Genomic DNA, 22744 nt, shown 5'->3' on the forward strand with positions numbered 1-22744 from the left:
AGTTCTCTCAAGCTACATTGGCGTGTCAATGCCAGCCCATTCTATTTCTCAACTTAAATTCAGACAGAAAAGTCCCATTGATTTCAGTCACTGTAAATATGATCATCTCAATGACAGCTCAATCCTATTCATAAGATAAACTTATTTTGATATATTTTCTTCCAAAACTTCAGCCTAAAGAATCTTAACAATGCCATATTGCACTATTCCATGCATTTAAAATCTAATCTAACCACACTTTCTTGCTCAGGTTCATTGGAAATTTAGTCTATTTTGCATACAGCTATAAAAAATACTACTTGGGGTAGTATCCATGCAGCCTGAATCGAAATATATATATTAATTATTACAGTTTTATGGTCAGGCATTATTAAAATTGGCATTCTTCAAAATTATCACAAAAATCCTTACTCATTTTTTTTCCACTAGATAAAAAACTAATTTACCAAGGAAACTGGAAAATCTCATTTGCTGGATTTGTTAAGTTTTACCCTATTCAACAGGATGAGGAGTATAATCCTCTCTGCATGGCAACCACAAAAATTGTTCCTGTCTCCAAAATATATTCAAGAAACAACCAAGAAGGGATTATAACCCATGCTCAGTTATAACAAGTTGCCAATTAAATATATCAGTGCCCTTTGTGCCTGTCTTTTTTAAACTAGGATACTGGAACCTGAAGCATCTTGTAAGACAGCAAACAATATGACTATATCTGCAGGAAGTTTTGTTAGATTACTGCATGTAGCCCATTCAAGGAGGAAAACAGAAGACTCAATTACTTATAATTTATGAAACAATGAACTGACCTGAATGCTTATAAAAATCCCTTTATTTACAAATAAGCATATGGGGAGAAATCCATAAAATTCTACACACGCGCACATTTCACAAACACACTATCGTGTTCTATTAAATTTGCTGCATGCTGTTATGGATCTTCCTTGCACATATTCGTCCCATCATTGTTCAATCCGGGCCACCACCACAGTGACATTATCTGCTGATCCTCGCTGCACTGCTTTGTTGGCCAGCCTGTTACATGCTGCTTCGTACTTTGCATCAGTGACAGATTTGGCATCTCTTGTTGGAACAGTTTTATCCTGCTGAGAAGTAGATCACACAAGTCAGGGTAATTTCCTTTCACTCCAATGAGATAATTTTATATAGTCATGTCTCATGTGACATCTTGAATCTTCATCATATCTCTTGGTTTAGAGGTAATAACCTAGACTTGAACATAGTTATTTGCATATTCTCTTCAACAGAATAGACTTTTTTAAAAAGAGAGAAATAACCTCATTTGCAGAAATAAATCCCAATAGGTAACAAAGCAGTATCTTGCCTTGACTCTGATATTACATACATCAGAATGGATTGAAGTCCATAAAATATTACATATATTAGCCTCTTTATTTTCCCACAAAAATAACCTCACATAATACTCCTATGTACCTTTTCTGCAGGAAACAAAATCACCCACTCTGCAGTCTCAGTACTGCTGCCCTCTTTAATACAGGACTGTGTTGCTATGACAAAATAAACTGGTTATCTAGGATTCCTAATCTGATAGAGAAAGCAACATTTGGGCAATAATCTTGTCACTTCATGGAATAATCAAAGTTTGTTCTGAAATACAGCCTTGCATAGTAGCAAGCAGAAAAGAATAAAAAAACTACATTGCCTCTCAAACATTGTTTGCAATAATGCTTTATAATCCTTTAGCAAACAGTAACAAAAAGTTCAGTGATGAAGTGACAAAAAAGTGGAAAAGAAATAAAAACCCAATTGAAATAAATGACATGTAATTTCTTTCTCACTATCCTCTTCTTGATTTCTCAACTCAACCTTCCTCCTCTCACCTCCAAACAACACATGATGAAGTTCACAGCTTCTTCTGGTGAAAAGACTTTAAAGAGACCATCACAGGCCAATAGGATAAATCTGCAAAAGTAACTGACAGTAAGATGGACCCAAATACAAAAAAGAAAAAAAGCATATACTTATACTTTTGAAGCCACTTATGAAGAGTCACCACATATATTTCCTTACCTGGGTTCTGTTTCAGTTTTACCTGTCATTGTGTGTAAGTTGACAGCGTTTGACATCTGGCACAGAGATAACTCCAAATCGCTTGTATTGTCCATCCCCAATGGAGCGGGAGACCTCCAGGACACCCAGAACACGTCCTTCTCTAAACAGAGAAAGGAGGGTGATGGATTTATAATTACGTCATTAAATTAAGTCCTTAAAATATGGATTGTAATTCTGAACTGTAGATCCACAGAAACTCTGGTTTACAACATTCATAATCTCTACCAAACATAGTCACTCTTCCAGAATGAGGGCAGTTGTAGGCCAAGACTATCTAGAGACTCAGCTGGCCAAAGAAAAGAAAATCTAGAATCTTTCAATTTATCTACCTACAGAGTTCACCAATGGGTAATACAATTCCTTTTGCAGCTTCAATCTCTAATTTTAGAATGTTACTAAAAGCAACACACAAATATTTTCTTTACATTTAAAACAGAAATCAATACTCAAAGTCATTAGTTTCTCTAAACAATTATCTGGAAGTACTCTGTATTACATGAAATTATTACTCTTATCATATAATGAAATCAGTAACAGCATGGTCTAAAACAGCTAGGATTGGCAACCCAATACGTGTGATGGGGGTCAAGCTGGGAAAATCTGTTTTTCATTTTTGTTCACGTTTGTTAGAACCTTGCTGTTATGTTAAATACCAATTAAAATATATTTGCCATATCACAATTTTTACAGAGTTCGTGCATGTATGTATGTATAATATCCATTATTAAGTACCCAACATTTATTACATTTTCAATCTTTTTTTCTGAGGCCTCAACATGAAATAGATGCATTTCCTAACTTTATTCTCATAACAAAAGGAAAATTGAGTTTAGAGAGTGAGCGTCCCTAAATCAGCCAGTGAGATCCATTGGGCTTTCAACCTCGATTTAACACCAACAATTTAAGCTCTGTACCACATAAATTCTCCAAGACATTGCTGAAATTTTTAGCAACTCTGAAATTCCTTCCCATCATTTCCCTTTATTGCTTCTTGTTTGTTACCTGACATTGCCTCCAGCCTTTTGGATCCTCATCCGCTCATCATACTGAGTTGGATTATGTTCTTTACTAAGACTCAAAGCTGTGTACTTCTGAGTCTCTTCATTGTAACGGCAAAGAATTGCCTGTATTGACAAAATAACTCTTGTAAGCAAGTGCAAGGGCTATAAGCATAAAGTCTCCGCTAGGAGGATCTAAGCGGCACATTATATTGTAGTCCTTAACAAATTATATTGGGAAACAAAGGCCCCATTGTCCTCAAAGCAGCACTGCCAACCCCCTCAAATGAAGCTAGAACATTTTTTTTTTAGCAAAATAACCACACACCTCCTCCAACAAACAATAAGGTTGAGATCTCGTGAACTCAGGGTAAGATTGCCAAAATTCTGAACATTGTTTATTTTGAGAAATCTGGGAATCCCTTGATTTCATGTAATGGTGCTGGATGCTGAAAGGTTGCCAGCCCCTACTGTATTGAAATTATCAAACATTCTACTTAGGTAGCAAAAGAAACCAGTGCTTACCTACACCCATATTCAAGGAAAAAAAAAAAAGAGAGAGAAAGATCATCATCCAACAGAGAGGACACTAAGAACACCCCTCTCCAGCTACTACAAGGTGCTTATTATAAGAAGAGTCTGTGTCAATCTCCTGGTCCCTTAGTAAAGAAACTGTAAAACAGTTACTGAACTAAAGGATAGTTGTGTATTATCACTGAAGCAAAACAATTACCCGTAATACTATAAAACACATATAGTCTGGATCCACAATTTTCAGTGTGACTTACTCTACTGTCGCCAAGATTGGCAATGTACAGAGTATTATCAATCACCAGCACACAGGTTGCCGTGGAACCGTCTTTCCAAGCAGGTTTCCTGCAGGTTTCCGAAATTGGGGGAAAAACAAAGATGCATCCAGTTACTCAAAGTGATTCTTATACTACTTAAGATACCAAGTACCCCACTACAAAGATGGAAATCTTAGGCCTTATGGAACCCCACACATATAATATAGCCTTGCTGGTATTTTCAAATCCAACATTCCAGATACATGTTGGAATACCTTCCTCTCCTATCCACATTCTAAAAGTAAAGAAATATCTGGTAACATTCTTCTCATATGGCTACCTTTCCATATGCAGGAACTGCTTGATAGAAGAAAAACATTCAAAGCTGCGTCCCCTCCATCTTTCTACAGAGATTCAACTTCAAATACCTTGACATATTATATCCCTGATAAGGTATATACTTACTGGCTGGAAGCCTGTTTGAGGAATTCCTCATCTGTGTATTTGAAAGTATCCAAAATGCATCTCCTTATTGCTTTCTCCACACTGGGTACCTCTCCTGTTTTATAGAGCCAAAGGGAACAATTAGACACCTAATCTGGAGGTTAATGGAGAAAATATTAGAAAGAATTGGCACCTCCCACTCCAGAATTATACACCCCAGCCATTCTTTGTAGCTTCCAGAGAAAACAGAACATTCAGCATGCACGGTGAAAAGAAAAATTATTTTGCTTAATCCTGCATGACTGTGGGATTAAGAAAGTCTACACATCAGATTAATGATTTAATTTCAGTTTTACCCAAGTTATCCTTCAGATAACTGCTCCGATAAGGTTTAATTACCTCACACTCTTAAATCAGTGTGTATCTTTCCAAGGAGTGTTATATAAGTATATCCTATCAACAGATCTAAAGTATGTGGCTTTCAACAGAAGTAGAACTCAAAGAATACATATTTTGCTGACCTTTAGGAAATTTTCTTATTAGGTTTTGATGCAGATTCTGTGCAGCGTATGTTGAAGCTCTCACTCCTCCATGGCCATCAAAAACAGCAAAATATGAGACACGAGTTCTATAAAAAAAATACAGATACAGACTGTTCTTACTCTGAAGTTGGCCATGATACTGAATTTGTATTGATCAACGAAGCTGCAGAAAATGGAACATGGGATCCAGAAAAAAATTAATCTTTTCAGCAATCTATACACAGGAATGTTTCCTAGCCTCAGCAAAGCAAAAATGATCTGTTTTAAATTTTCCAATTTCAAAACTTCCCTTAAGACAGAGGTCCCCAACCTTTGGGCACCAGGGACCGGTTCCATGGAGAGTGGTTTTTCCACAGACCGGAGGGGGTGTAGATTTGCATGCTCCTTGCATCCCGCAGATGGGGCTTCACTGGTTTGCGCAGACCAATATTGATCCACAGACCGGGGGTTGGGGACCTTGTCTTAAGAGTTCAGCTATGAAAAGATTCCAGTACCTTTACAAGAAAATTCTACATTTCACTTCTACGAATTTTTTTCCTTGTCTTCAATGCAAGTGCACAGACATTCCTTTTGATAGTAGTTTGACCTCTTGAAGTTTGAAAAAACTCTTAAATATCTGTTTTCTCACGACCTTTATATGGGAAGATTTCTTTGCTTCAATGGATAGTTAGGACTGCAGAAAAAACAATCGCAAACAGCCTGCCTTCCATTGAGGATCTGTATACTGCACAAACTAGAAAGAGGGCTGAGAAAATATTAGAGGTACCTCATATCCTGGACCTAATCTATTTCAACTTCTCCCCTCAGGATGCTGCTAAAGAGCACTGCATGCCAAAACAACCAGACACAAAGATAGTTTTTTCCCTGTGCCGTCATTCTGCTGAACACTTAATTCCCATAGCACTGTCTCATTTCTCATCTTTTCTCATCTTTCCTAGTATCTTCTCCTACTGGTTTCTTATGGTTTATCAATTGTTTGTAATTTATGATTAATAATTGTAACTATGAGTTATGATCTATGACCTATTACTTGCTGTTTATATGTACACGGTGAACTTATGCACCGGAGACAAATTCTTTGTGTGTCCAATCACACTTGGCCAATAAAGAATTCTATCCAACAAAGATTTAAATAATAGTTGTACTGATATTTAGAAATATTATTACTGATTCTTGCTGATATTAGTTTATGCTACATTATATTTGTTTTACTTATGCCACACTTAGATATAAGTGCTTGTTAAATAATATGGCATTACTATAATCAATGCCTTGTATAGGCACGAAGATGGTGATGTCAAATTACTTTATACACAAGTTTAACTTTATGTTCCATGTGGGAAGAATCTTTTCTTTCCTGGTTAATATGAAAAATAAAAACAGAAGATCATGCTAAAAATGTAAATAATTAAACGGAAATGCTAGTCTGGAATAAGCTAAAAACTCAAAAGGTACATAATTTTAAAATGGGTCTATTAAAAAAGAGCATATACATATACTGTGTATACATAATTACTTATCAATATTTTAAATTCAGTTTTGGGGGAGTTACTGTTTTTTCTTCCTTTGTTTGCATTTTATCATTTTATTCTGAAAAAAAATAAAATTTAAAAATGAGAAAGTTTCAGAGTGAACGACATCTTTCTGATGAGATTTTTGGATGTCTTTGATTCTCTTTTTTGTTAGGCTTCCTAAAATCAGTGACATTTAAAAGAAAATATACTTTTTGCATCATTATAGCATTATAGAAGGTTGAAAAAAAATCAAGCAGCTGAAGTTACCATCCAGACAAGCAATTAAACCCATCCTGGGCTAAGCAGGCAGAAAACACAGAAATCCAATAATAATATAACTATTTGACTCACATTTGAGAGGACGAAGGACTGCACTCTTCTGTGATGTCATTCAAAATAACATGGGCATCTTGCATTTCTTCTCGCTCACCTTTCCTCTCTGCTACATAACCCTTCACAACAAGAATACCTGCAGAATCTAAAGAAAAATAGAGCAAAGATACACCCATATTTAATCCTTCAGCAAGTTTCCTGTGTAAAAGTACTACAGTTACGTAGCAAAATTAAAGATCAAAATTCTAACCATCTCTTCATTATAATCCATACCGAAAATGTAAATAGGCCCTGTATGTTATCTCTGGCTGAAAATGTGCATATGCAGATGAGGCTAAGAAAAGCTTATCCAACTGCCATCACATTATAATTCAGGTGAAAAATTCAGAAACCATGTTTGGGTTTCTGTATCTAACCTGGGACAAGTTAGCTATGATGCTCCCTACATTGCTAAGAGGATAAATAAGGACAGGCTTCTCACACTGCATAACCCATATCTAATATTTTGGTTTGAGTTTGATGTTTGGACCTATTCACTGTAGCTAATAAATTATGTATTGAGCCAACAATTTAGATAGCAAGCCATGGTTAAAACTATGATGTGACACTATGTCCTAGGCAGGATGGCATCAGGATGCACCCAATACAGGAGAAACTAAGTCATGTTGCGCCAACTAATATAAATTTGGCAACACACAAGTATATGTGGTATATTGAAAAATTTGGGACAGCCTTCAAATTTGTACTAATCACATTAGATGACTAATCTTAATTATGCATCATATTGTTTTAGCAAACAGAACCCATGCAGGTTAAAAAGCACTCTGTATGCTTAATTTTTTAAACATAAGAACTCTAAAAGTGGCAGCTGTGAGAAAAAAAGGTAATATTTAATGCTGACTGTCCTTAGTTCCGTGAGGGGAACACAGCCAGAATGTATGACAGCAGCATGATTACAATTATAATTTGCCTTGGTACCATTAAGGAGGGAGAAACACAAATTCCTCTAAGGTAGAGATACTCAGGAAGGATACAGCAACTCTTCCCATTTCTATGAGTGGCTACAAGCAACACCGTCTTAGGAAAACAATTTCACTTTTTTATTATTTAAAGCAGCACTAGAATAGAACAAAATATTTGGCTTCAGAGTGTCTGAAAACCTTTACAAACTTTCTTTTCCACAAGTTCTTCACTCCCATTCTTCTCTCCTTCAGTGGACTTCCTCTTTTCTCCCTTCCCATAGCTCACAGGAAGAGAAACTTGCTCTGTGGGATGAGAAGATGAAAAACAAAATTTTGTTATTTATTTATAGACTTTATAAGGCCACCCATCTTAGTCAAAGAATTCTGGGCAACTAATAAAATCAGTTCATAAAACAACACTTTGTAAAAGCCACAAGGCTACACATAATTAAGACAATGAGATGTTTTGCAAACTGGTTCACAGCACACATCAAATACATTAACTGGGTTCCACTAAAAACTGAGAGCCAGAGGGAAAAAACACATCAAGTTTTCCAAAAGACTAAGAGGGCCATGAAAGGCTTTAAAAGTGGAAGCCAGCATCTCAAACTCCACTTGGAAAGCCTATTGGGAGCCAGTTCAATTCAAATAGCAGCAGCGTTCTGTGGGCATACTGTGACGTGCCCCAAATGGCATAGGCTGCCACATTCTAGACTACCATTATTCTGTCTCCTATTTATGCTTGTTTTTTTTTCCTTTAGCTTAGATTGGCTTTAATATTTTGAAATCAAAAACCAAGGCTGTCACACATTTTGAAATTTAAAATTGAAGTAAACAGACCTAACTGTACACTACATGGAAATGCAGGTCAATAAAAGAACAGCTGCTTTAGAAGATGAATTTGGACAAAATGCATCAGGGAACATGCTGAACCCATTTCCTGACTGCTACTTCTCCACAAATATTGATCTCAGGTAAATTTGTGTAGATATTTGCGGCCTCAGCAACAGCAGAGTAGTAATCTCACTCTATTCAAGCACCTGATTAATATCATAACAAAAACATGAACAGCATAGATATTCTCTAACCTGAAAAAAGGGAAAATGACAGGAGACATTTTACTCTTTCTTCTAGTATCATTTTAGACACATTACCCATGTGCTTTTGGTATGAATCACAGGTACTTAAACAGGTAACACTTAAGTATAACTCTATTAAGAGTAGTGTAATAAACAGCAAAATAAATCTAGTCATGGCTCACCTGAGTTGCCACTGCTGGCAGGTGGGAGGTCATCAAATAGCAAAGAACCTCCTGCTCCTAAAAAAAAATCCAACCAAACAAGAAAATACATATCCCTAGTCAGATCCCACAGTAAGTATACTTTTGAACAGTTTCATCTACAAAAACTCTGCCAAGCTTAAGAGCTACTTAAAATTTTATCCATTTCACAAAAGGCACTAAATCCAATTCATAAAAATGAGGGGGAAAGCACTAGGACTACAATCCTATACTTACTTAGAAGTAGGCCTTACAGATATAGTTTTTAAATAGACATGAAAAAGATTATGTTCATTATTCATATTAAAATATAGCTTATAAAAGGAGGCATAACTAGAGGTAGACAGAAATTTATTTCAGTCGAATTGCTAATTTAAGTCATAGTAACATTTCTTAAAAAGTAAATTAAAAATTGGCCATGTGTTTAGAAATGTTGTGCTTCAAAAGAAACCGGACGTGTCAAATGTTATTGGTAATAATATAAGATGTAAGTAGGAGCCCTCTAGGCCGAATTTGTACCAGCCACCACTCCAGTAACTAATGACTCTCCCACAAAAATATGTATTTTTTAAAATTGGCTACCTATTTATATATATCCATCTAAAAATGTTCCCTTTCAGGAAAAAACTTCAGAGTTAAATAACTATGGAGTAGTTACAGTTGGTATTTCTGTACAATGCTAGCTGTTCAATTACGGTACAAAGATAGACTCAAACAAAAGAATGGAGAACACAAAACATAAGATTCAGCTTTTGCTTTTCTATTACCAGCCTTTCTATTATTTATAGTTCCATTGCTGGAAAATAATCTTAGTCAAATGTAAATGCATAATAGAATGGAGTCTTGCTTAAGGACAGCAAACTTAAGCTTGTAGAAATGTAAAAAGTAAAAAAGACTGGGTCAAATGCCTCTTTGCACCAAGATGATGCAAACAAGAAGTCCATACAGAATAAAGCAAGTGAAAAAAGTTGGAACTAGCCAACAGAAAAACCCTACAGAGCCGTTGCTGTATGTTTACTAGCAACCAGGGGAACAAGTCTGCAAATTCCTAGTCATTCAGGCCAGATAAATCTACTGAATTCCCACATCTGCCAAGGGGAACTTTGCACAAGGATTCAACTAGCTGAGAGAAAGCAAGAGAATTCAGAGTAACACAAGACATAGACAACAATCATACCTAAATCACTGTTGCTGATTGAAGGAAGATCATCAAAAAGCAAAGATTCTTTCTGTCCCTCTTTCTCTAAACAAAACCAAACCAAATACAGAGTAATCTATTAACATACAGTATTCAAAAATATGACTAGTGCTGCCAAATAGGGTTGCAAAAAATGATTGAAAGACTGCCAGGTGATACCAAATAGTTAATAGTTTTCGGCACCTCCTTGTCGTCATTTAATGGGTGTCCAGTTTTTTACAGATTACTTTTTACAAGTTTAAAATTATTATGGCAAGAGCAACCCTATCATCAACTAATTGCTTCCCCCTTCCAGCTATAAACGGATGGGAATAACTGTTCCTCAGGGTCTGGATAATACTCGTGTATTACCTGTGTCCGCCAGAGGTCACCCCCGAGTGTCAATAAGAGACGCGTGTATTTCCCAGTGGGGTCACAAGCGCATGCGCCTTGAATCGTGCTTGGCAGAGCGGGGTTAATTCTAAGCATTACAATTCCGTACTCAAAACGTCACAAGCCTCCTGGGGTCCTAGAGCCTTTCCTACTTCCTTGGGAAGGGGGCGAGATCGTGTAAAGGCCTCTTCAGTGCAGACATGCAAGCGGCAGCCTAAGACAAACAAACCTAAGGCTGCTCCTGGGAGAGAGAGAAGCTGGCCCAGCTCGCCTGTTCCCTGCAGACTCAGGCCCGCTCCTCCTCCAAAAGGGATCCGCCACTCACCTACTGCTGCCACTGCCGGAGGAGTTGGCTCCGGAAGGTCCCCGAACAGATCCATCCAGCTCTAACGAGGCAGCCGCGGCGCCGGCCACCGCGAGCCGCTTCCTCCTCCTCCTCCTCCTCCTCCCCCCGCAAAGGCCGGCCTAGCTGTCAATCATTGGCTCAGGATGACTCAAGCGCCGCCCTTCGCACTCAAGCCCTCAATGCGATGGTCACGCCAGGAAGGGGCGTGACCGCGGCTGTCTTGCTGTAAAGATGGGCGAGGTTAAAACCAGCGAAAAGGCACCTTAAACTGGTCGGAAGGGCCCGAGTCCGAAGACTTTTTTGAATTGTTTTCCGCCTCTGTGGCCCCCAACAAAGGATGGCGGGGGTGGACCAGCCGTTCTCGATACTTCCGGGGCGGGTCCTCGGCGAGCTCCTTCCAGGGCTTTGCCCTGGAAGAAAACCTGGGTCGGGATGCCTTCGGTGATTTGGTTCTCGCCAGAGCTCGGCCTTCTTCCGCTTGGGCAGGCGCTGCAGCTTCTGGCGTTTGCAGTCCACGGGTTGTGATCGCGGTGGCTCCGAAGGTGGATCATCTCGTGCATCTAAGCCCCAAGGAGAGTGATTAGATTACATCTAGATATCTTATAATTCATAGATTAAAAACTCGAGGACGGAAGTGCCACAGCTGCTGCCCGAGTACCCCGTGTTTCCCGGAGGTCGGGGGGGGGGGGTAGAACGAGTAGCACTCAGCACTCCTCGCTGGTTGGTTGTAGCAACAGAGACATCGCAGCAGGTGACAATGTCACCAGACCTTTCTGTCGGCCCGCAAAGGGTTGCGGTTTAAACAGCAAACACCGTTATTTAATAGCCGGAGTGTCCATATTTGGACTGCAAAAATCCTGAAAGTAGTTTAGTACTTTTTCAGATTTTTGCAGCCGAGATGCGATAAGCATAATTTTTAACAAAGTGACAGTAGTGAAGCATGGACGGTTGACAGCAGCAAGTTGAAAAGAAAAAGAGGAAAATACCACCTCTGGAAACCGTTTGCTAAGATTTTTTTTTTAAGTTTTTACTTAGACATAATTTGAGTAACACTGTTATTAAGATGTAATGTGAGGGCTGCAATTCTATTTCAGCATTTTAATTACATTACATACAGATTTTTGCTACGATATGATGAGGAACTCTTTAAAAAAGATTAGTAGAAATTTATGGAAATTATAGATTACTTCCAGTCTGCAGCAGAGTGCTCTAGTAGTAGATCATTGTCGAACAACCCTTAAGTTCACAATAAGGCTTTTACAATTATACAATACATGAATTTGATGACAAATGACATGTGAAGTAGAAAAAATAATTCAGGGCTAAAGGAAACTGGGTTAATTTATCAAAATTAGCCACTGCCAGGGCCCTTTTATTAGATTCCCCTAAACACTCTTGGAAAATGTGCACTTGGTTGTATTTTTTAAGCATCATATAAAAGCTTATCTCCCCTAATCTAACAACAATTGCTAAATTTTTTAACAAATGATACAACCATATTTGTAATATAAATATTAGCTTGGTGAACAATTTCAGTTTATTCATTGCTTCCTGATTTTCTTTGTACTACAATATATTTCAGATCTTAGTTGTTTTTGAAATAAAAATTAAAAAATAATTATTTTATAATATATTTATTAAAATATTACATATAAAAGATTATTCTCATTACTTTTGAAAATTAGAAGGCAAGAAAATTGCACAGCTGGTCTGATTATAAGAAAGATAAAATGACCTTCTTGTATTTCCATAACAGCATAGAGTGTTGATATCCCCAGTCTCTTAGTTTGGGAGATGGGATTTGTAGTCTAATATATCTGGAAGGCAGCGAGGCCTGTGGAAAATTTTGTACAATGTGCTAAGTTTCACTTGATTACATCAAAGTTCCATGACATCTATAGTAGGAAATAGTTTGCTGATTGTGCCTCTACCAAATTGATACCAAAATCATTTTTTGCCAATACTGGCTATCCAGCTATCCAGCACTTTTCTGTGTATAGTGCACCTAGTTGTGATAGATTCTTTAGCTCAATTAGGAAAAGCTAACATTTCCTCAACCCTATTATATGGCAGGGAAAAAAAGCCTGCATGGCTGCAGATGAAAATGGAAAAAGAACTTGCAGAAATGCCGCTGCAGGAATGGATGTTTGCCTCTGCTTTTACTACTAGAAGTGAGGATTGGGAATGAAGAATTAATTTATCAAACCAAATTCAGATGATATGTGGAGGCATAATCAATTATTATGTAATCTGAATCAATTATTAGGTCAATTGGGAGAGATGTAGCCACAGTCTGGACTATTCATGCTTTGGACAGCATGTTGTTTCAAACCACAGTATGCTTTACTGTATCAGTGTTAATCATTTCATGAAGTTGTCCCTTATGAATTGAAGGGATTATTTTGCAACACATTTAATTCTGGTTACTTCTAGCATTCAGATAATTTTTATAATATAGCAACTTTTGATTAAAAAAACAGTCAAAAACACAGCCTAGTATTTGCATAAATGCCACATTTATTTCTTTAACTGAACAGTGCCTGAAGTGTACACAAACAGTTTAAGACCCTAATTTCCAACACTCATAATTTAAGACATCAAGAAAACATTACTTCGGTATTGTTATTTATACAGTGGTAAAGGGTGTTCCCACAGCAATCACATATATACTGTACAAAGCAAGAGAAATAGTCTCCCAGCATTTGGAGATGGTATCACAGGAAGAACTCATGTAGACAAACTAGATAATGGAAGCACAGGCAAAACAATAAGAAAAATTAAAATAAGTAACTATAACCTCTGTTATTATACAGAAAATCTTGATACTGAATCTCAGCTTATGAATGTTAGAAATCCTCCATACTGTATACGCAATTGAATACACGACAGAAAAAGAGACAGTAATAGCATATTAAACAGTTAAACGTCTTGTGTTATAGCCGCAGGTTACCAGAGGTATGCAATTTCCTTATGGTATTTTTGTTGTTCTTGGCTAATTGTGTTCCTTTCATTTCTGTTGCTTTATGATAATATTTAAGTCTATTATCCTGGATTAATCTACTGGAAAGGGATAGAAAGAACTTCTGTATGGGATAAATGCCTCCCTTAATTTAGTGTGTGCAGCTGAAGAAACTGAAAACTGCCACTCAGTAAATAAACATCAACTTCTAGCATGTATATTTTATGGAAATGTGAGTTAGTACAATACATAATTTTGTTCTATTACATCATGTTATAATAACTAACTTCCCTCTTGAGATTGCCACTTAGGGTGTTGGAGTATAAGAAAGAGTTGAAAATTTACCCTGTTGCATTTCATGTTAAGAGGTTTCCTATTGATAAGACTCCCAAAATATGAACATAGTGGGGGGAAAGCGAATAAGAAATTTCTTTTTAGCCAAGGCCTTGTTGTTACTGGAACTAGGCACTTTGCAAAAACATTTTAAAAATTTACATTCAAACAAAGTCAAAAGGATTACAATAAATCAATAGAGATTCTTCTATTTCAGCTGAAGTCTGGATAGCATTTCTTACCAGCTTGATTTTTTTCAGCAATAAATGAAACAGCATCCTTAGTAATACAGGGGCCAAGAAACATGATGTGCTGGCAATTAGGTCTTCACTACCCTATTATAAATAACAATCATTTGAGGATATTCACTCCAGCAGAAAGCTTTATCTTGCTTGATATATGATAAGTTACAGTCAATTTGTTGAGATCAGAATTCACCAACTCATTTCTATTCATTACTTTTACATTCTGATCAAAATATTTCTGCTGATCAAAGGGCTTTGGGTCAAACCTTTGATCTCTTAACTCAACACTTTCATGTTCTTTGTAGGTTTGCTGGCCTAAAAAACATGAAATACAGCATGAGATCAAGCTTTAACCCAACCATCCCACTATGTAAGTACATGCTCTTCAGGTTGGCTGACCTAAGGCATGTTCCACCGTTAATCTGTCCACAATCCACTTGAGCATTTTTTCTCTTTTTCATTTCCAGTGCACTTGATAGTACATAGTTATTGATTGCTTAATTTGAAAAGCTAAATATATACAAGCAAGAATACTGACATAACTTATTGTTACAATAATAAAATATCTGACAATTTCAGATTTATACAAGTAACTAAAATACTTCAGTTACCTGATTTTGTCTCAATAATGATATCATTCTAATCCTTTTGATTTTTGCATCTCATGAACTGCTGGGTGGGAATAATATCAGCTCTATAGTGCAATACAGTATTCATAATGGCTACCATTTATAGAGGTTTTGATACAGAATATATGGTCAAAAAGAACAAACTTTCCTAACTTCTGTAAGTTTCTCCTTTATTTAAAGGAGTGCATTAAGATCTCTAAGCCTGCAGTCTTCTGCACACTTACCCAGGACAAAGCCCCATTGGACACTGTGAAACTTGCTAACTAGTAATCATTTGCAGGTTGTACTAAAATGTTTTCCTCAAGTTGGCTTCCAGCAGCTAGAGATATAGTAAAACTAAATTTCAACAGAGCTCATTTGCTTTTTACCAATTAGGTTTTATTTGGTCTAATTAAATATTTAGTTTGGTGGGTGATAGGCTGGATATTAATAAGAGACCAAGAATCACTATTAAATGAAAAACTAACCATCTAATTTCCATGAAATACTGTTTAGATTTAGCATGCTTCCAGAATTAGGATGATATATAGTGCCAGCAAATCATTGTTTCTCACTATAAATTATAACCTGAAGCAAAGTAGACTTTCTACATTGAAATTCCACTTTTTCTATAACAAAAAGCTACTATATTCCATTCACTGATCATCTGTCTTACCTATCTTGTCTATTTTCTCTGTCAATCTGACTGTATCATCTATCTTTACCATCAATCATCATCATCACCATAATCTCAGGATCAGAATATGGGATTATTTCTAAAACTTTCAATTACTTGCTACAAAAATGATGTAATGCAACTATTTAAATACATAACAAAGTATGCAAATCTTCTAATTAAATAGCTAATCTCTGTGTTGTAGATTTTAATAAAACTTCCATAGAGAGGGAACAAGTATCTCACAGCTTCCTTTGAGAAGTTGTTGCAAATGGAATAACCAAGAGCAGAATTGCTTTAGAGATCAATGGTTCCCAATGTAGCTTAGGGAATGTTAGGTGATACAGGGCATGGAATACCAAAATGAAAATTCTTGAAACATAATAGCGAAAAGTTAACTAGATCACCAAATTTTGGCACATTTATTCCAAACTTCATAGTATGATTTCAGCCATTTATTTTTTTAAAAAAGAAAAACATTTAATTTTGAAGTTTTCTGGACGCTTTAAGGGTCATATCTTCTGATACTCACAAGCATTACAATGCTAGTCAGTGGCTTATGTGGTGCTCCACAAAACCATTGCTGATAATGTAGTATCTATGTAAAAGAAAATATTGGGAACTATTGTTTTAAATCAAACATATGCCTTAATCTGCCTTGGGTATTTTTTAAAAACAACCAAATGAATCACGTGTTAAATGACAGAATTTTTGAGAAAAGGAACTGCACTATAAAACATGAAATGGCCTTGCAGTGAGAAATTCATGGCAAGGAACACAAAAATGAAAGGCATTCCCAAATGTCATTCTTCTACCTCAGTGACAAATCTTCCTAACTGTCCTAATTTTCCCAGCCAGCACAGCTTCAAATAGATATTGCTGCTTATTTATTCCTTTCCCTAAAGTGTGATTTTCTTTAGTTTAAAAAAAAAAGGCAGGAGCACTACTAGAAAACACAAGGGTTACTGGAGGATGACTTTGTGGTGTTAATTCCTCATTAAATAGGAACGAACAAGACATATACAATTTCAGTGTAAACACGTTGTCTGGAAGCAGGTTCAGGCTGGAAAGCTGAAATGAATAAAATTGCCTGTCAAGGCTGTTTTTAAAGTCATGATTATAATTCTTTGCTATTTTGCAAACACAAAGAGTAAATAATGAAGATTAAAGTAAATAAATCACTTGACAATCTCTTAAATCTTCTCACTGAATGGGCAATAAAAATACCTTACTTGTGCATTTAAATCAGGGTAGCACATTCTGAAAACATATTCTGCCCTAACAGTTGCCTCAACCTAATTAATATTTGACTGATCAGAATTAAGCACTAGTGCTAAGAATAATTCTTAAAAGAGAAAGACAAGTGTTTATGTTAGGTAAAAGAATGGAAACCTGGATTCCTCATAGATTTGCTGAACTACAGCTTCCAACATCTTTCATCATCATCTATGCTTCAGGCAGCAGTTGGTGCTGCAGTTCAGCAATGTCTGGAGGGGTCCATAATTCTCAATTTGACCCCAGATCAGTAAGATATTAGATCTACTAGGCTTTGTCCTTTAGATAAGAATGGAATTTCTTGAAGGAAAGAAATGCTATCTTAAGAGAGCTAATCAGAAGGAAATATGTAGAAAATCTCTCAGTTATATAGTGGCTGTGTTCACACACCATTAAGTCATGGTTTACAGAATAAATCACAGTTAACTAATTTTATATAACACACCAAATCATAAAACATTACTAATGATCCACATCTTCTGGATTCACATAACAGTGTAAGCTTGATAATGTTGTGTGAACCCAGCAAGTATTTTCCAGCCAGAGACTATAGCATTATTAAAGGATTCTGGAATTTTTCTCTAGTCTAGTAGAATTATTCCTGCTGAAACAGGACACTTTTGCCAATCCACTGAATCTATGCAGAAGGGATTGTGACATTCTTGTCTTTATATTCACACATCTCACATCACATGCACATGGAATTCAAACAGTATATCCTTAAACAGACTTTCATCTGGGCATCACACAGAGGACCAATGGATGCAACAAAAAAATGGGAGACAGTGAAACCAAAGTGTATCCATGCTGTGCAAATCAAGATTCACTATTAGTGAAGTATGCCATATTCCTAGGAACATATATTAAAAGAGCTAGGGATCTTCAGAGGCTTGCCAAAAGTTGGCTTACATAGATACCCATTTTATTTAAAAAAAACACCAAAAACAAGAACTGAGATAGAACACTTTTGCTTTTAAGATTAAAAATAAAAAAAATGCAAATATCTTCCTTGACTGCTTAGTGCTAGGGATTAATTTAATTCTCAGTGTCTATGCTTTGGTCAATTTCATTTTCCAATTGGTCCATTCCACTTGGAACTCTAACACTTGAAAAAGAAAAAAAAGTGAGATAACAAGTATATTTTGAATTTTTAACAGCTTCACTTCCCATAGTGACAGAAATAAGGGCATACCCTTTCCTGTGTAAAGATTCTTTTCATCTTTGCTATATTCCCACTGTATTCTCCAAATCTACTTTTCTCAGAAAAGAAAACAACAAACTATCTTTTTCAGACAATCAGTTTTAAGTGCAACCAACAAATAGTAGTTATTTCTTTGCTGTGGGAAGACTAGACCCCATCTCTAGAGATTGCACTGTCTATCCTTCCTTCTCAAAGAGTGCAGCCATACACTTTCAAATGGCTATATTATGCCATAATTAAATATTATCTATGACATTGCTAATGAGAAGCATTCCGACTTCTCCAGGTCCTGCTAGCTTTCTTTCATCTGTTATCTTCCATGCATGTAGAACTACTATGCTCATGTTGACAGAGAAATCTGGGAACTACAGCCCTAATTCGGTGAAAGGGCAGGAGAAAAACTGTTGCATGCCATGAATAATATTTGGCAACAGGGAAAGGGTCAAGCAGTCCTCTACCAGCATTTTCTTTTTAGGAACAGCACATTTTGAGTGCCAGCTGTTCATCCTTATTAAGATGAAAGATCCGTGCTTGCTATACTTCCCTCTTCATTGGCTCTTTTTTAATTAATGAAAAGCAATATATAGAAGCTACTTCTGGGAGCAAAATAATACTTGGGAGGGGGACCTGCTTAAACTTTTCCTTCACAAATTATGTGGTGCTGGCTTCCAGCTTGACTGGCTACAAAAAGGGTTGGACCAATTCATAGAAACAGTGGGGATTGACGGCTATTAGCCTTGATGGCAGGGTGACTGCCTCAGAAGGCCATCTGCTGGGAGACTAGTGGGCTTCCTTGTGCAGTTGGTTAACCACTGTGAGAACAAGCTACTGGTCTAGATTGGCCAGCGGTCCAATCCAGCGGGTCACTGCTTATGCTCTGGTATGTATTTACAGCTTCATTTTATCCAACAGGGAAAAATATAAGCCACTCTACCAAAAAAAAAAAAAAAAGCAGAAAGGAAAAAAACCCATACTTCCTTTGCCTTCAATCACAGCATTTAAAAAATAAAAACTGTGTATTGATGGACAGGAGGGAGTTAGGAGGGAGAATGTTGTTAATTAAACAAATAGAAGAAAGGAATGTCCAGACAGCAAATGCAGCTTGAAAAGAAAATAGATAGCCACATAAAACAGAGATGGATTCTTTTGCATCACCACCCTGGCTCCCTTGGGTATCTCTTCCTTTACCAAAAATGCAGTCCGGCATCAGGTATATGCATAAGTTAAGGGAGACCCCAAAACATATGATTAACAGAATGCATATTATTTTCAGTGAAGTAAATAGAAATAAATAATTTATAAATATAATCTCATACTACTCTTTCTCTATCAAGTAATTTGTAAAATGTCAACAGTAAGTTATGAATTAGCAGCACATAATTCTATCACTTTTATCTCTTTAAATAGCATTAATTTTCACTCTTGCAAATTCCTCTCTTTAAATTGAACAACTGATTTAGGAATTTTTAAAAAAAACAAAAGAAAAAAGCTCTTGCTTTGTTAGTAGTCATAAGCCACCCAATAATGAGAAGAGTGGAAGATCACATATGTGCAAGAATTCCAGGGAATATTACCCTTTTAAAATTACATAAGGGAAATGAGTTTGCCCAATGAAGCTGTAACTCATGATGGATCACTCTGTGGCACAGGCATCTGAGGAGATGAATGACAGGAAAAGTCCAAATTTCAGATGGGGATCTTCCAACAGCACCCATTATTTCACTTTTCTGTTTTTTTGAGGTGAGCAGCTCTTTTAAGTTAAATTCTTGCCTGGGTTGTTGTTCGTCTTGACAATTTGGATCTGTTGGAGAAGCCAAGATAGAACAAATGTAAAGGCTTGAGAAAAAAACAAAGAGGCATTATACGCTTCAGACTTCCATCCAGGTGTAGGAATCTCAACTGAATCAGAGGTTGCACATCTGTAATGGTAGTGTAAATGCTTTACTCTTCTTTTCAATTGGTTCCTTCCATAATTTTAAGTCAGCTATCCAGCAATGGGAGCTGTTGTGCAAGACATCTTAAGCAAGACATCTTGGGAAAGCCTTTGTGAAGAGGAGCCTTTTAAAGCATTCAGTTACCTTATTGATCCAGCCAGGAGAGGGTTAAATGCATACAGCCAGTCATGCATGTCCTTATCATTGCTTGCTTGCAACAGAATTCCACGATGTTCAGTGCACACTGCAAAGGTGTTAGGGGTCTAAACAAATAAAAAGTTGCTAGTTAGACTCATTAATAGAAGAACAGGATGGCTACGGTATATAGTGACTGCAACTATAATGACTACAAATTACAGAAATCAAGCCATGTGATCCCAAACCCATATTTTGCTTGCATACAGTCTTAACAATCCATATTGCAACAGCCCTGGTTTTGAAATATTTGATGCACATGTTCTTTTGCTAATATGGGACTTGCAACCTACATTAATCAGAATGAGTTTGGTTATTTGTTCTCATCCCCCAAAAATCCATTCATCAAATTATTTATTGATATATTTATTATAAATATATCTTGTCTTTATTGTTTTTATAAATAACTCAAGGCAGCAAACATATCCAATAGATCTCTTCTTATTTTTCCCACAACAACTAACTACCCTGTGATGGGAGTTGGACTAAAAGAATGCCTGGCCGAAGGTTACCCAGTCAGCTTTCATGGGATTAGAACTCACAGTCTCCTACCTTCTAACCTGGTTCCTTAACCACTAAGCTAAACTGGCTCTTAAAATAATTACTGTCAGTTTAGCAGTATATTTATCTGACAGTCTAAAGCAGACATGTCAAACACAAGGCCCGGGGGCCGGATCTGGCCCGCGAAGTGGTTTCATGTGGCCCGCGAAGCCATCCTGGAAACAGTGAGGAACAGCCCCCGCTGTCTTGGCCTTGGCCCAGGCTGGCCGGGAGCCAATGTACAATTTTGTGGTGGCCATCTATGCTGAAACGCATTCAGTCTTAGCTCCACAAGGCCATCTAGAAACAGCGAGGAACCAGCCCCTGCCGCATCAGCCCCGCCCCCTGGATGCATGCTGGGGAGGTGTCACCCTTTGTGAGGAAAGAAGAAATGGACCATGCCTTGGCGCCTGCCCCGGTCCCACCCCCTTCTGCCAGAGACCCTCAGATCTGTCCCACTCCTGCCCAGGCCCCCACAAGCACCCTTGACACAAATGATGTGGAGCTGGCCATGCCCACCCAGTAGGCCATACCCACTCCATCCATACCTACCAGTAGGCCACACCCACCTTGGCCACACACCCCCGTCCCCCCCCCGAGGGCAACCGCAATGCTGATGCGGCCCTCAATGAAATTGAGTTTGACATCCCTGGTCTAAAGAATCATCTTGGCTAGTGATTTTCTACCTTAAACCTAGGTCCCATTTACAGTGATTCCAAAAGCAACCTTATCATTGTATTTCCTAGAAAAGAAAGGTGAAGGAAAGAAAATAATCTTCCAGGGAAGAAATGGCAGCTTGAAAATAGTTTCATGAAAAATGGAGCCAGAATTCACTGAATACATTAAATTAAAATTTCCTTGGCTTGTTTATGATTCAACATATGTGTGAAAACTGACTCAGAATCTTCAAAAGGCAAAGCATTTATTGCAGGGACACTTATTTTTACAAAGTTTGTTCTTACTTTTAGCATTGCCTGCTGGTCTTCACTGTACTCCACCTGAGCTGATGAGAGATTGAGGACTGCTCTCTCCACAGAATCTTTGTCGCTGTTGTAGATGTAGACATAGGGGCGTCTCACAACCACATAGCGCTTCACCCACCCATTTGTATGGGGTTCCAGAAAGTGTAGGTAGCCTTTTCTGGAGACAATAGGGCTGTGGAGGAGACACATTGGCATCCCACTTAGTAACCACATAAAAACTTCACAATGTATACTCAATAATCAATCCTATGGAGCAATTTTGTGGTCACTGGCTCATCTGGAAGACTGACGGATGGGATGGGTCAATATAATTGGAATGAGATGACTCTGATAATCTGGTCCAGCTCATAATGATTGGAATAAAATTCACAGTTTTGGCCAAGTTGCTAATTTTTCCACTTGCCCATAGTTTTTACCTGACCCGAATCTCTTGAATATCAGGAACCAACAGGCGCTGGATTTCTTTATCATCCTCAGGCCCGCAAGCAGGGGATTTCTTCTTCTCTCCTTCGACTGTGAGCTCAATTTCAGGACTTTCTGCCCTGGAAGGAAGCTGCAGAGTTCTGCGGAGAAAAGCAGGCTTATAGTTTCAATTACCTTTTGACCAATGGTCTTTATTTTTCATGGTAAAACTATGCATCTTTGATACATAAACAACCCCGACATTTTTTAGCCTTGCTACCTTTCTTACCTGGCTTCTGTAGCACTATAATGGCCTTCAATCAGGGATGGACAAGTTGAAGAGGGGGTCAAAGTAGCACTACCAAGGCCTGACATGGAAGGGTCTCTCAGCAAAGTCACTGACATTTCAGATAGCTGGGTATAAAAAGAATCTGTTACTGGGTATGCTTGTCTGAAAACAAATATCTCCAAATTTGGTTGCATGCTTCAGCACTTTTGCAACTAGAGTATATATTCAGGATCT

General features: G+C 37.4%; 2 protein-coding genes across 34 annotated transcripts in view; both read right to left on the reverse strand.

The window, feature by feature from the left end:
* Window positions 1-814: 814 nt before the first annotated feature.
* Window positions 815-12365, reverse strand: LOC120313919 (ILK associated serine/threonine phosphatase). 3 transcript variants are annotated; one of them, XM_039356404.1, is made up of 12 exons: window positions 10850-12365; window positions 10132-10197; window positions 8937-8993; window positions 7874-7978; window positions 6732-6858; window positions 4846-4952; window positions 4346-4439; window positions 3881-3968; window positions 3097-3218; window positions 2075-2194; window positions 1863-1944; window positions 815-1103 (listed from the first exon to the last, which is right to left on the reverse strand). In XM_039356404.1, the coding sequence occupies exons 1-12, from the start codon at window positions 10902-10904 to the stop codon at window positions 963-965; spliced, it is 1164 nt and encodes a 387-aa protein (XP_039212338.1). In that variant the 5' UTR covers window positions 10905-12365; the 3' UTR covers window positions 815-962. The 3 variants fall into 3 exon arrangements, with proteins under 3 accessions (XP_039212338.1, XP_039212337.1, XP_039212339.1); XM_039356403.1 differs by having other exon boundaries at window positions 815-1106; window positions 10850-12361; XM_039356405.1 differs by lacking the exon at window positions 10850-12365 and having other exon boundaries at window positions 815-1106; window positions 7888-7978.
* Window positions 12366-13366: 1001 nt separating this feature from the next.
* Window positions 13367-22744, reverse strand: part of KIF1A (kinesin family member 1A) — a 107969-nt gene continuing 98591 nt past the window's right edge. For 30 of the 31 annotated variants that reach the window (XM_039356379.1, XM_039356377.1, XM_039356375.1 and 27 more), the window contains 5 exons: window positions 22511-22635; window positions 22236-22382; window positions 21799-21991; window positions 20246-20364; window positions 13367-19968 (listed from right to left, as the gene is read on the reverse strand). In XM_039356379.1, the coding sequence (XP_039212313.1) occupies window positions 19926-19968; window positions 20246-20364; window positions 21799-21991; window positions 22236-22382; window positions 22511-22635 (627 nt within the window). In that variant the 3' untranslated portion in view covers window positions 13367-19925. Of the gene's footprint in view, window positions 19969-20241; window positions 20365-21798; window positions 21992-22235; window positions 22383-22510; window positions 22636-22744 lie in introns of those variants that run through there. The other variant, XM_039356401.1, reaches the window with a different exon arrangement.

Source organism: Crotalus tigris, unplaced genomic scaffold (assembly GCF_016545835.1).
Source record: "Crotalus tigris isolate CLP2741 ecotype Arizona unplaced genomic scaffold, ASM1654583v1 scf7180000018824.943158, whole genome shotgun sequence".
Taxonomy (NCBI): domain Eukaryota; kingdom Metazoa; phylum Chordata; class Lepidosauria; order Squamata; family Viperidae; genus Crotalus; species Crotalus tigris.

What these genes read in the sequence shown, in the direction of transcription:
- LOC120313919 (XM_039356403.1), bottom strand. Translation starts at nt 10,904, where the DNA reads ATGGATCTGTTCGGGGACCTTCCGGAGCCAACTCCTCCGGCAGTGGCA. An exon ending in AATAAGAAAATTTCCTAAAG is followed by an intron (nt 4,440 to 4,845) that starts GTCAGCAAAATA and finishes TCTATAAAACAG; the next exon opens with GAGAGGTACCCAGTGTGGAG. An exon ending in CCAATCTTGGCGACAGTAGA is followed by an intron (nt 3,219 to 3,880) that starts GTAAGTCACACT and finishes TTGTCAATACAG; the next exon opens with GCAATTCTTTGCCGTTACAA.